The sequence below is a fragment of the Brettanomyces bruxellensis genome, chromosome 8, assembly GCF_011074885.1.
Source record: "Brettanomyces bruxellensis chromosome 8, complete sequence".
In the NCBI taxonomy this organism is placed as follows: Eukaryota; Fungi; Ascomycota; class Pichiomycetes; order Pichiales; family Pichiaceae; genus Brettanomyces; species Brettanomyces bruxellensis.
In genome coordinates, this window is record NC_054689.1 from 720,846 (window position 1) to 734,364 (window position 13,519).

The 13,519-nt window shown below is 39.5% G+C and overlaps 6 protein-coding genes across 6 annotated transcripts; 3 read left to right on the plus strand and 3 right to left on the minus strand.

The window, feature by feature from the left end:
* Positions 1-340: 340 nt before the first annotated feature.
* BRETT_000518 (uncharacterized protein) lies at positions 341-4,264 on the plus strand (the record flags this gene model as incomplete). The annotated part of the gene is made up of 1 exon (XM_041279083.1): positions 341-4,264. The coding sequence occupies one exon, from the start codon at positions 341-343 to the stop codon at positions 4,262-4,264; it is 3,924 nt and encodes a 1,307-aa protein (XP_041137297.1).
* A 409-nt stretch (positions 4,265-4,673) lies between these two features.
* BRETT_000519 (uncharacterized protein) lies at positions 4,674-5,495 on the plus strand (the record flags this gene model as incomplete). The annotated part of the gene is made up of 1 exon (XM_041279084.1): positions 4,674-5,495. The coding sequence occupies one exon, from the start codon at positions 4,674-4,676 to the stop codon at positions 5,493-5,495; it is 822 nt and encodes a 273-aa protein (XP_041137298.1).
* Positions 5,496-5,578: 83 nt separating this feature from the next.
* Positions 5,579-6,571, minus strand: BRETT_000520 (uncharacterized protein; the record flags this gene model as incomplete). The annotated part of the gene is made up of 1 exon (XM_041279085.1): positions 5,579-6,571. One exon carries the CDS (start codon positions 6,569-6,571, stop codon positions 5,579-5,581), a length of 993 nt encoding a protein of 330 aa, XP_041137299.1.
* Positions 6,572-7,535: 964 nt separating this feature from the next.
* Positions 7,536-9,053, minus strand: BRETT_000521 (uncharacterized protein; the record flags this gene model as incomplete). The annotated part of the gene is made up of 1 exon (XM_041279086.1): positions 7,536-9,053. The coding sequence occupies one exon, from the start codon at positions 9,051-9,053 to the stop codon at positions 7,536-7,538; it is 1,518 nt and encodes a 505-aa protein (XP_041137300.1).
* Positions 9,054-9,339: 286 nt separating this feature from the next.
* Positions 9,340-10,503, plus strand: BRETT_000522 (uncharacterized protein; the record flags this gene model as incomplete). The annotated part of the gene is made up of 1 exon (XM_041279087.1): positions 9,340-10,503. The coding sequence occupies one exon, from the start codon at positions 9,340-9,342 to the stop codon at positions 10,501-10,503; it is 1,164 nt and encodes a 387-aa protein (XP_041137301.1).
* Positions 10,504-10,685: 182 nt separating this feature from the next.
* Positions 10,686-13,328, minus strand: BRETT_000523 (uncharacterized protein; the record flags this gene model as incomplete). The annotated part of the gene is made up of 1 exon (XM_041279088.1): positions 10,686-13,328. The coding sequence occupies one exon, from the start codon at positions 13,326-13,328 to the stop codon at positions 10,686-10,688; it is 2,643 nt and encodes an 880-aa protein (XP_041137302.1).
* Positions 13,329-13,519: the final 191 nt, after the last annotated feature.

Below are 13,519 nucleotides of genomic sequence, written 5' to 3' on the forward strand. Positions count from 1 at the left end.
CCTTTTTTATTCACGTTTTTTTTGCGGTTCTGGTAATTCTCCGTAACTGTGTTCGGTTCAGAGCTTGAAAAAGTAAAGAGCGACGTAATAATGAGAAAAAATAAAAAAATAAAGAAATAGACTAGTTGAACGAAAAGTTTTAAGGTAATATCGATTTTCTTGTAATCAAGTTTAACTAGCATCATATATACGGCGATCAGTATTTTTAAAGGTATAACGTGGAAGAAGTAAGAACCTTTTGCTTTAGAGAGTATTCGCAGCGTACGTGAAGCTGCAGGCATTTCTAGTAATATTTAAAGTATAGGTTATCAGATAAAGCACGCAATCGATTCACGAAACAATGCTCAAGCTTTTCCCAGCAAGGGCGTCTCTGCCGGAATATATCGACAAAACTGCGGAGTATAATGGTAAGCATTTATTATCCGCTCTGGGTACGCCAGCTGGAAGAGAGAGTACAATAGCATCCATTACAGAAATGCTATTGAATATTAGTGATCCAGGTGTTATCAGGAAAATTCTCAACTACCTCACCATATCAGATCTAATATGCATATTTCTTGGAATTGTGGGATCCGCCAAATCGAACGATGAAAGATTCAAAGTACTTATTGAAACAGTGGTTTTGATGCTGAATAGCTTTCCATGTGTTAAACTTGTTGATAACGAAGTCGCATGCAAGAATGATCCATACTCCACAAGCTCACTGTTTGCAGATACAGATGATTATGACTCAGAAAGGGTTCTTGATGATGACGATGACGAAATTGTATTCTCGGAATCCATAAAGTACCAACTTTCAGTGAAATCCATCGAGTATGTCAGGCTGCTTTCGCATTTGGAAACTACACATAATACGCCTAAGATAACATTCCCTCTGGTAGAGATTAAATCACGATATCTAAACGCGGTGAGCAGCTTTGTCGAAATGACCGCAGGCGCTATAAAGATAGAAAATAGCTCTCTTGGAATTCTAGGGCCGTCATCACAGTTAAAAAACAGGCTTAAAGTTGTCACCATATCTGGATATGAAAACTTTCACTCTCTAAAGGAATTTAATAGTATAGAGAAACTCATCGTTTACGGAAACCAAGTCAGTGTTGATGATATAAGGGAGCTGATAAAATCATGCCACAACCTAAAACAAATATATTATAAAGGTCGGGTGGCAAAGTTTAGCGATAAAATGAATTGCACAGGTACAGAGACAAACATCAAGACAACTTATGATTTGATTTGCCTCGACAGAATAACTCCTGAAATTATAGATTACTGCGGGGATAAGAACATTATAGGGCTCAGTGAGCACATATTTACTTGCAACGCGTTATCGTTGAATCAAAACGATACTTCGGGAAAGCCACTGGAAAGATCCATTGATCTCAGCGTTCTTTTAAAATCGCTTCCAAATTTAAGGAAATTCCAAATGAACTGTTTATTTGAGGATGGCTTCATTAGCTGTGCGTGTGACTCAACAATACTCAATAGCAGTTTGCATTATATTGATTTGAGTCGTTGCAAATTTGAAGGTTTAGGAGATTTCAGTGGTCTCCCGAACATTCGGAGTGCATCTTTTAGAAACTGCTCCATAGATGTTAAATCAATATCATCACTTCGCAGATGCAGGTCGTTAAGTGAAATATGCTTTTATGACTGCATGATTTATTGGAATGCAGCGTTATACTTACCACCAGGTGTGCGGCAGTTTGTTCTGCACAACATTGACGTTGATCAATGCAAAAATATACTCTTTGCTTCATATACTACGGAGACAGATACATGCGACTCATCAGGTGCAGAAATGGAGAGACTTGTTGGCATAGACATTAACTCAGAAAGATCATATCTCAGGATTGGATGCCGCAATCAGCTGGCAATAATGAAGCCTGGAGTTGTTCATAGCGACATAGGAAAGGGAAAACGCGGTAACTCCTCGAATGGGAATCATACACGCAGAAACAATTTGAAAGCAAATCCGGAAGTGGACGTGTATCTTCCGGAAAGTTTGACATCGATATCATTCGTTAACTATCCCAACTTTGAGTCTGTCGATCTTGCCAAGATACACGGTCCACAGTGGTCTAAGATAAAAGAGATTGATTTCCTGTTGTATGCGTATGGAAATGTGTGGCAGAAGCCGTTGCATTTGCCAAATGCCGATTCGATCAGGTACAAGTTCCATTATGTAAATGTGAACACCATCGGAGGTGAAAGATCGGAACTCAAGCCTATATTAAGTGCAGAGTCACTGGATGGACTGAGGTCAAGTACATATTCTTCAGAAGATGAAGCGAAACCAAGGAGGAGAGGCCGTCGCCGGGGTCCGAAACCAAAGGTTAAAAGACCAGTTGGAAGACCTAGAAGAAGAGGCAGAAGACCACTCAGAGAGTCAACAGAAGATTCGGAGGAGATTGAAGTGCCAATCGAGGACGGCAAGTACGTGGATAGGAATGTTGAAGATCTCAGCGAGTTTCAAAAGGGATATCAAGGTAGGAGGCTACCATTCCCGGTTGCAAAGCATACTGCACCACCAATGGCGACACCTGAGGATCCCACAAAGCCATATCAGTGCAGGTTTTGCAAGCGTTCGTTTGACCGTCGGGAGAATTTCCGCCGTCACTCGTTGATCCATACCGATTATAGACCATACGTGTGTCCAATGTGCAAGAAGGGATTCAAGAGATCGGACAATCTGCGTTCGCACATGCGTGTTTGCCATGCTGCAAATAGAAGTGCAAGGGTTAGGGATAGTGCCAAGAGAGGAAGGTCGAAGAGCAGGGAAGAGTCTGTTAGTGCCACTATTACTGACGACTCGTTTAGGATCATTTCACAACCGGTGCAATCTTCACCAGCAGAAAAGAGCTTTGAAGAAACAACCGCCGAGTCTCCAAGAAAGAAGTTGAAGCTACACCGTGATCATCCAAGCGCTTCTCCAGAAGGTGCAGAGCGGAAAAGACCTGGCCGTCCATGTAAGATCAAGTTTGAGCCTACGAATCTCTCGTTGGCCATATCGACACCGAATCCTCTTCTTTCGAAGCCTAAAAGCAGCACTGTCAGGATTGGAGGAAACTGCGTTCAGCGGTTGGTTAAGGACAAGAACTCGCAGCTCATCCTCAAGTCGATTGTTCCTAAAGACGGCGATACTTCTGCCCAGCAACAGGGGGAAAAGCCGGATGCAGTTTCGGAAAAGCCTTTCCCGGAAAAGGAGGAGAAGGAGTCGCACTCAATTGTTCCTAAACTGAGCAACCTGCTGGATTCAAATGCACCATCGAGTCCTCCTGGCACTTCTAATTCTACTTTCTCTAACAGTACAAGTGGTGGGTCGAGCAGCTCACGCCCGGACACCAAATCGTCAAATACGTCCGGCGTGGACTATGCACAGTATTATCAGGGTCCTTTAGCACCGTCTTCTGGTGTAGAGAAGAAAGAAGGACCTTCCGCGGCTCAGGTGAACTTACCAAAGTTGAAAATGTTCGAGTTTGTGCCAAACATGAAGTTGTCATACAACAGCAAGGGCGATCGTTTGAAGGCCAGAGGAGGATTCCGTCCGGAGCAGATTGGTTCTCAGCGTGCATATGACCGGGAAATACGATTTGATGCTCGACAAACAGGCGGTTTAAAACCACAACTGCTCCAAACATACAGTAAACGGACAGGAGATCACAGCAAAATGCTTGTTTTCCGGATGGAGAAGCCCCAGGAGACAGTTGCGAGACATCGGCGTGAAGAAGAACGCAGAGCACGTGCTAAGACGAACTCAGAAAGTCTCGAAGATCAAAATCCGGCAGGTCCGTCTTCAGAGCAGATGGAAAACAGACGAAGACTAATCCGCGAGAAGGTTAATGAGGCATTTGGGAAATGCGAACGTACAAACGATGGGCACTATGTGTGCTTCAAGTGCGGCAAGAACTTTGCGAAAAGAGGAAACGTGAAGAGACATCTGATTCTGCATCTCGACGTTGATTTATATGACTGCATCTGTGGGAGAACCTTCCAGAGATCCGATAACTACAAGAGTCACTTTTTGAAGTGCAAGAAGAGACGTGAACTAGGGTTACCGTTGAGTGTGGATGCAGATGACATGCAGGTGGTACCAAGAGGTAGACTTAGCAACTTAAAAGGTGAGATAGGTATAAGTGGAGACAGCACACCGGGTGTTACATCAAGTACACTTAACGCGATTTCCTCGCCTGACGCGTACAGTACTGACAGTCTCTCCACTTCCGATAACGCGAATATCTCTTCCAACGGCCCCAATGTCGAGTAAGTGGGAAAGAAGACTGAAAAAAAATTGGATTTTGATTTTATCTACATTTCTATGTACTATTCCTGTACATTACTGTATTTTTTAGAACTATTAGTTAAATACAAATGAGCATACAAAATTTGGTGTAGAGGAAGAGTAGCAGGGAAAGAGTGTGTAAGAGCTTTGAATTTATCTCTGGCTTTATTATTCTTCTGACAATTTATAAGGACCTCATTTGCTGAACGTGTGTGTGTCGGAACAATTAATTTAGTCAGTCTGCTTACTCATTATTAGATTTGCTGTTCAGTGTAAGGATGTGCGGAATTGAGTATTCTCTTCTGTCTTTTTCTTGTGAACTTCAAACAACGATTTGAAAAAAAAAGTAATTGCTGCAAGAACATACCGAAGAATCTATAATATCGATGAACACATGTCTGCTGCATCAATTGCTAGCTGCTTCTCGAAGATTTTTATACGGAAAATGCATGTCACGTATTTGCCTATGAGTTGGAGGTCGGGAGATAACTATTGCTATCTCCTAACTGATGAACCATCCAATAAGTCATGGTTGATTGATCCAGCATACCCTTCAGATATCATGGACTTTTTAACGAAAAAGAATAAAACTGAGGTTACAGGAATAGTGAACACGCATCACCATTATGATCATGCTGGAGGAAACGGCAAATTGCTCTCTTCCATTTATAAAGGAGTTCCTGTTATTGGTGGCAAAGATTGTCCTTATGTGTCATATATTCCTTCCGATGAAGAAGTGATTCAATTGGGAAAGAATATAGAGATTACCGCGTACCACACCCCTTGTCATACGCAAGACTCGATCTGCTATTATGCTAAAGACAAGAAAACGGGCGAAAAATGCGTTTTTACTGGCGACACTTTGTTTACATGCGGGTGTGGTAGATTTTTCGAAGGCACGGCCGATCAGATGATCAAAGCACTACAAAAGATAGCAGACCTACCTCCAGAAACTATCACGTACCCGGGTCACGAATACACGGCTTCAGATGTGAAATTTGCAAAGACTGTGTACGGAGATTCGAATAAGGCGTTGAATAAGTTGGAAGAGTTTGCAGGTAAGCACGAGTTTACCACAGGATTCTTCACAGTCAAGGATGAAAAAGCATTCAATCCATTTTTCAGATTGTCTGATGACGATGTGGTGAGGGCCACAGGTAAGAAAGATCCAGTTTCTGTGATGGCGGAATTGAGAGCTATGAAGGATTCCTTTTAAGTAGTACTAGTCTATTGGTCATTATCATGATACTTTCATCAATTTATATGTCTGCGCATTTGTATAAAGAATGCTTAGTTTGATTAAATTTGCTTAATTAACCTGATGAGGTTCTCCACACCTTGTGCTATCTCCTCATCATATCCCTTACCTGGGGTGAACTTTGAGTGTGCAAAGTCAATATATTTGAGTTCGCTTAAGGGAGCATTCTGCTTGACTTCAGTTTCATCTTCCTCATCACTTTCACCGGCTACAGTCTCTTTTATTAATGCATCCTCGTGATTCTTCTGCTCCCATATCTGCTGATCATTTTCGTATACGAAAAGAAGCGATGAAGACACTGCTCGGAACTCTGTGTCTAGTATACAATTGTAGAACATCATCAATCTATTTGCGAAAGTTTGTATCATCTGATCCTGCGTGTCTTTAGAGAGCCTGTTATACCTAAAGAAAACTCGTAGTCCTTCAATTACCGTATCCGAGTTCAAATGTCGACCAAAGAACTTATTAAATGCAAGGTAACCATCATCTTGAATTTTGCATACGCTCTTCATTTCAACTCCCGGAATATCCTCCGGAAGCTTTCCCGGAAAGTCATTGGCCATCTGCATACCACAAATTCTAAAAGACAAAGACCCACTCGTTGTAGTTCGTGAAACATTCTTCATTCGTTCAACTTTATCTTTGCTCGCACTCTCGTCATACAATATTGACCCCAGCTTGATATCTAATATATTTGGCCTTGTAAATCCGTAAAGAACATCTTGAAGGACTATGTATAGGCCATCTTCTTTTAGTCCGGGATTTACAGCTGGATTCGTGTCTATTTTCTCAATCGCTTCGTTTGCATATTTTCCATCCTTTTTCACGCCTGATGTCAGAGATCCATAACATATGGGTATCCAGTCAGTTATTACACTTCCAAGTGGTAAAGACTCATCAACGGATTCACGTGTTGCTCGAGTATAAAATTGTACTTCCTGTTTACTGGTAGGTTTGCAAAAAAGAGACCCGTCTTCTGTTTGCATGGGACCCTCATGTCCGGCTGCCTTGTGCTTAGCACTAATTAAAGGCATTCTTTAGATAGTATTTTGAACAATTACTATACTCCCCTTCAAGGATTGACCTAAAGCATTGCTTTAAATGCAAGATCTAATATATATTGGTTACTCGATGCTCTAATCGGTAATTTTCAGATTTCTCACATCGCGCATAGTTAACCTGAAAGATTTACTTTCTCGAGACTTTTACTCTACACAAAAGCCACCTCTAAGTATGTATATGGTAATAAGCCCGCCAATATATTTTGGTTGACCTTTGCATTGAAAGCATTGAATTGTACTCAGATTTGAAGAAGGAAAATGGTATAAAACATATCCTTGTTTCGGGGTTAATCTTGCATGTATTCTTTACCTAACATTAGTCACATGAATGTTACTGGTGTATGGAGGCAAGCAGGCGAAATTTGAAAATGTATAGAGAGTAGTACGAGTTGTCTGATAGATGGTATACTGTTAACAGTCCCTACATGCTTTCTGTTTATGTCCCCTCAAATTTGATTTAAGGCACACCAAAGTATAATTACAATAATTGTACATTTTTGCTGTTCAATACAGAAATATATTTGGTGGTAGTTATTTGTAGATACAAATATATCATAATAGCGAATGATTTATAGCAAACTCATCTTTTCTGTTTTGTAAAAGTATGCAAATAAAGCAAACAAAGTGCTATTTTGAAAATTGTAAAATAACATAAATAAAATGAAGGGAGTTAGTTGATTTTGTCACCTAAGAAATAGCTAAAATAGTAAAAATGAAAAAAGCATACAGCGCTTCGCCACGAATCCTTGCAACCTCAAAGTATGGTTTAGTTTCCAATTACAAATACTACTTTCTATTTCGTTTCGTGAAAGTTTAAAATTAAGTTCTAAATCTTAAAACAATTTATTTACAGTTTTCCAGGCGGCAAATGGTTATATTTGCTATGATATTATCTATTACGCAACGGGCAAATATACACTATTAGATATACACTGCATCATCTCTTCCTCCTACGCGGAGTGTTTGCATTTCTTCCCTTTCCGATAGAAACTTTGACAGATCTTAGATCACCATCAGCAAGAAATGGAGAAACAATGTTATCGGCCGAACCACCACCCACAAAGTTTTCCATGGCCTTCTCCATCTGCTTTCTTTGCCACTTGGCATTCTTTATTGCCTGCTGATATTCCTTTTGATCCTCTCTAAGATATATTTCCTCAATGTTCTCGTTACCTCTGTGTTGGAAACCTTTGCGGCCATACCTCTTTTGACTATTCTTCGATAAAGGTGAAGGCAGAGAATACACATTACCCCTTGTGTGCCACTGAAAGTTCTTCTTTAAATAAGCTTTAACTTCACCCGTTTTGGAATCAACGGAAACTGGACATCTCATCAACGTAGCACCTCCACAGTTTGGACAGAAATGCTTTGGAGTACCATCTTTTGGCATAGGAACCATTGTGAAACAAGCATGACATCTGTACATATAGTTTCTCACCCTCTTTATTCTGAGACCGGACATGGCATCAAATAAATTCAACCCTAGTTGCAGTGCAACATTTTGAATGGCAAAATCACCTGTTGCCAATGCTGCTTTAACCTTTGATTCCTCCGCACTGCCCAAATCTTCAACCTCGTTATTATCTTTCAATATCGTCTCATTTAAGTTTTCTGGTGTAATCCATTCACCATCATCTCCTGGGATGTTCGAATCTGTTTGATTTGCAGAAGTTTCTTCAGTATCGGATTTCTTCTCTGTTCTTTCCACAGCCTGAACAACATGCGAAGATGCCGATGCAGGTGAGTTTGACTCGTTTGGCACATCAATTATAAGCATATCTCTTGAAGCCTTATGTTTTCTGCCACCTCTCTTACGTTGCTTCTTCTTATAAACGTGCTTTTTACTCTTAACGGTTGTCCAACCGTCATCTTCAACTTGTCCCTCGGACTCCTTCTTTTGAGATATAGTAGACACATCACCCGCTTCTTCCTTAGATTTAGGTTCTGATTCAACTTGTTTAGGAACTAAATTTGGCGTTCTATCTTCTTCAACTACATTTTCTGTTTTCGTTTCAAGCACCGTTCCCTCTGGCTTCTCACTCACTATTGGTTTTGAAGCTTCCTTCGACAACTGTTCTTTTTCTGTTTGAAGATCTTTATTTCTTTGAGCACCAGGACTTTTTCTCAAATTACCATCGCCACCATTTAGATCACATTCTAACTCATATGTAAGTGCCAAAAGATGCACATCATTCATAGAAAGCACGGCGTAATCTCCGGTCAACTTGGCAAAGTCGGAAACTGCTTTAATAGATGAAGGCCTTGGCTGCCTAACCTTCAATTTGTCTGTCCATAATGGAAGCTTTGATCGCACATTTTCATCTCTCAACTCATGATACACACCTGGAGTAGTGAAAAAGTGGAATGCAAGTTGTTGTAATCGCACAGCAGGTTGGGTAATCAAAGGTCCTGCATCCAGAATTAAGGTATCCACTTTCTGTGAATCGTTAGACATTGCTATTTTAACGTAAGGTACTTGAATATATGCTCTTCCTTAAATTATCATATAGAGCTAAACGTCCCGCAGGATAGATCATATAGATAGATAAATTTTTCACCAGAATATATTTGTAGGATTTTTTTTTTTTTTTTTTTTTTTCCCCTAGCCCTACCAAGCATGTGCTGAGGATATCTTACATAATCTTACAAAATATTACAAGCACAAACATGTATCATTATTGATTAACACTCCAATACTTTCTTCGATCCATTTACCATTTATCATTGGAATAAATTGAAAGATGGCAATTGAGAAATTTATACAGAACGCCGAGCAAGCCTTGGAAGATAACAACTTTTTATCAGCGGACAAGTATATAAAAGATGTGTTGAATGAAAATCCAAAATCGTTGAAGGGGCATTTATTGAAATGCACTTCAGAATTACGTCAAAAGAAGGTTGAGGACTCACTTCAAACTTCATTAACGTTGATCCATCTTGCAAGGGAACGTGGCAAAAGGGACTACATTTGCATGGGATTATATCATGCGGCTCTGGCAGAATTTAAACTCAAAAGTTATAAGGATGCGTTTAAATTTGGAGTTTTGGCAAATAGCTATGATAACACAAACAATGAGTTGTCAATCTTCCTAGGAATGGTTAAAAACAAATTAAAGAAGACCGAATCATTGACTGATGTTGCTTTAGATGACTTGGAGAAAAAAATACGGGCCACTAAAGAAGATGCTATAATACCAGAGACTTCAAGTAAGCAGGAGACTGTTCCGGCTCGAGACACTAAAAATACACAACCTGCAAAAAAGCAGGAAAGCACTTCCGTAAGACCAGAGCAGAAATTAAGGACAGACTGGTATGAAACTGGAAATACAATTGATATATCTTTGTATGTAAAACGCATCGACAAAGAAAGTGTGAAAGTCGAGTTTAAAGATGAATCCTTAAGCGTACACTTCAAAACTTTTGATGGGCAGATTTTTGACTATGATATTGTAAAGCTTTACTCTACCATTGTGCCCCCTGAGTGCAGCTACATCGTGTTTGGAACAAAAATGGAATTATCCTTGATAAAGCAGGAAAAGATCAAATGGCCAAAGTTGGAGTACGAGGAAGGTGGAAGTAAAGCATTGAAGGAATTTCCTAAAAATCAGGCTGAAAAAGATCTAGAAGAAGCCACTCCTTCATATCCAACATCATCAAAGAAAAAAATTGATTGGTCTAAATTTGATGATAAGGACAATGATAAAGAGGAAGAAGGAGATCCAGCTCTGAAGTTTTTCCAATCTCTTTATGCTAATGCAGATGAAGACACAAAACGAGCAATGATGAAAAGTTATGTTGAAAGTAATGGAACTTCACTCAGTACCGACTGGTCTGAGGTCAAAAAGGGTAAAGTTAAAACAGTTGCTCCTGATGGTGCAGAGGTCAAGGAATGGAGCAAAGAGTAAATATGTATTAGATTTATCCCCATTGCATCAATGTCTGTATTTTATATACATGCATGTCTATCTTTAATCAGTCACTACTTTATGTAAATGTTTATTCTAGAAGTACACCTTAGCATTATAAATACAGCATCGGATCAGAATACAATATGGCAAATTACGTTATGACATCAAACAGCAAATTCTCAATTGACTGTCATCCTTGGGCTGGTACTCTCACCAGCTGGATGCATTGATTTGCTATCTTTAGTCTTTTGTGTACAATCAAGTGGCGGCTGATTCTCCTTATCGATGCATACAGGAAATCGTTCCGAGTCGGACATATATATGAGTGAATCACTGAGATCCTCCAATGAATCATCATCATCATCATTCAGCTCCGATTTTTGTAATTGATACGAAGCTTTGCGTTTTCTACCAGTTGTATCTGGACTATTATTTGTGTTCAAAAACGATGAATTTCTCAAGGGATGGCGGTCACTAGTCGGATATCTAAACTTGGGGCTTGAAGTAGAATGTGAATTAAAAGTGTTGCTGTTACCGGGTGAAAGTGAACGCAACTTTGGAACATGGCTAAGGATGGATTTTTTGGTTGACAGTGTCCTTGCAGTGGAGTAATCCAACTGTCGAATCGGAGACCCACCCTTAATTACAATCGGAGTATTGGACACTGTTGATCTTCCATCATTTAAAGAGTTGAAATGTAATGCTCTGAGAGGTTCCGATCCAACTGTACCCAAGGAACGGGTTCTATTCAAACGAGCTCCTGATGAGGATAATACACGTGATCCAACTGTAGGTGAAGCTTCCCTTGATACAAAAGGATTGGACATAGAGCTTGCCGATCTTGATCTGGAGACTGAAGTTGATGGTGTCGCATTACATGATCTGACTGCGGTTCTGTCCAAGGTTAAACGTCTGTTTCTCCTCGTTCCAGGAATGCTTTCTCTCCGTGAACCACCTGAACGAGATGATTGTTGCCTTCTCTGCTTGAAAGGTGATCGATTAAATTTTCTGTGTCTGTAGAATGTTGCCCTCTCGATCTCTACAAGCTTCTTGATATAAGGTTCACCGTTAATTTTGAATTGTCGATGGCCTTTCGTTTCAAACTCATGTAATTTCTGTTTTATTCTTTCAATGTTTGACGGAAGCTGCTTCGTAAGCTTGCTCCTCATCTTCTCCTCACGACGAAGAATGCGAAATGAATCTCTTCTTAGTAACCTGCTTGGATCTCTCGAAGCTTCATCTAGTTCCTTTTTATCTTCCAGAAGCTGGTCTAAATCAGCAATACTTTTGAGAAGCGGCTTTATACTTTCTGCCTCCACTCGAAGCTTTTCAACTTCTTTAGTATGCATGTCTAGAAGCTCTTCAGTAAACATTGATGTGTCCGTGACAAAGAATTGGGTGAACTTCTTTTTTTCATCATCATCATACATTAACAATTCCCAGTATCCACGAATTCTATCTCGGCATCCTTTAATAAACTTAGCTATGTTGTCCTTCTTCTCTTGCTCAAGCTTCTTAATTAACGATTCCAAATTCAATATGGAGCTTTCCTTAATGTTCTTATTCTGCTTCAAAAATGCTACTATGCTCTGGTCTCCAGGTCGTAGAATATCCCAAAGACTAGACAATTTGTTCATATAACCATCAAGCATTTTCTGTCTTGCATCTCTAACTTTTTGCAATTTCTCGACTTCACTCTTGTACTTGGTGATGGTATTCATCTTCAAACCTACTTTCAATATTATTTGCTCATCCTCCGAGTACTCATCTAAATTTATCTTCCCGTCCTCTATTGAAAGCTCATTCTGTAATCCCCACAACTGTCGTTGCAGTTGTCTTATTTGCTCTAAGCGTTGGCTTTTCACAATTTCTATCTTCTGCGTTTCTGCATCCAACTTATCCAATATTTCAGGACCAATCTTGCTTAACTTCTTACTCATTTGATCGCCTATTTCAGAGGCCTTTTCTGCACCGAGAAACCTGTCAAGCTCATCCTTTGTGGGAAGAAGATTCAAAAAAGGAATTTCTGGATACTCATCTACGCTTTCAAGAACTAAGTAGAATTTTTGTATCTTCGTGCAAATTTCTGATATTGCGTCTTTCACCAATTTTTGGACCGTCATCACATCTGTCTCTATCAGCTGATTAAACTCACTCAATGGATGCGTTTCGTTATAAAATTGATCATCGTTCTGAATTTTGTTGCTTATAAAGCTTCGCATTAGGGGTTGTATTGGCGGACTGATTAGATGAATAAAATCTCCGTATGTCCCTTTTTTGCTATTTTTACAGTTCAATAGTACTTGAAACATTTCGTTCAATGTCTTCATGCAGTTCATAAAATACTTTTTGGCTTCTTTCTTTTGCTTTTCGAGGTCTTTCAATTGAATACCCAACTCATCTTCCATCTTTGTCAACCACTGTAAAACATTTCCACCACTGTCTGCACCTAATTGCTTCCGTATTTTATTTGCCTTGTTTAATTTCTCTGTAATATTTTCTAGTATCTTTAATTCATCACAATCGTTATTATGCAGTTTATCTTCAGTTAAACCAGTAACTGGATTATCGCTTGGTAAACTTCTGCGTGCATTTTCATTACATGTACTCTCATTTGGAGTGCTGCTGCTATCACATGTGCTCATGTTACTTGTATTGTCATCACCTGTACTTCCATTATTATTTTCAACATTATCCAGTGTAACTTTTGGAGTCTCATTTTTGTTTACCGACGAAGCCGACGCTATAATCACTTTCCCTAAAGCTTCTATCTGTTCTGCTGTAAGAGAAGAGAGTGTCTTCTTTACATCAGAAGCATTCATTATGTTGTATTAATAAGTCTATGCCTGATCTAATTGATGATTAATGCTATGTAATAAGTTGTTTATAAAGGCTTGTGTTGTTTCTAAAATATGCCTGAATTCCATCGGCCTAAATGTAATAAACCTTTGATTTTTTGTATCTTGGTTCAGAATAATATGATCAGTCACGGAAAGCAGAAGGATTCAATGTT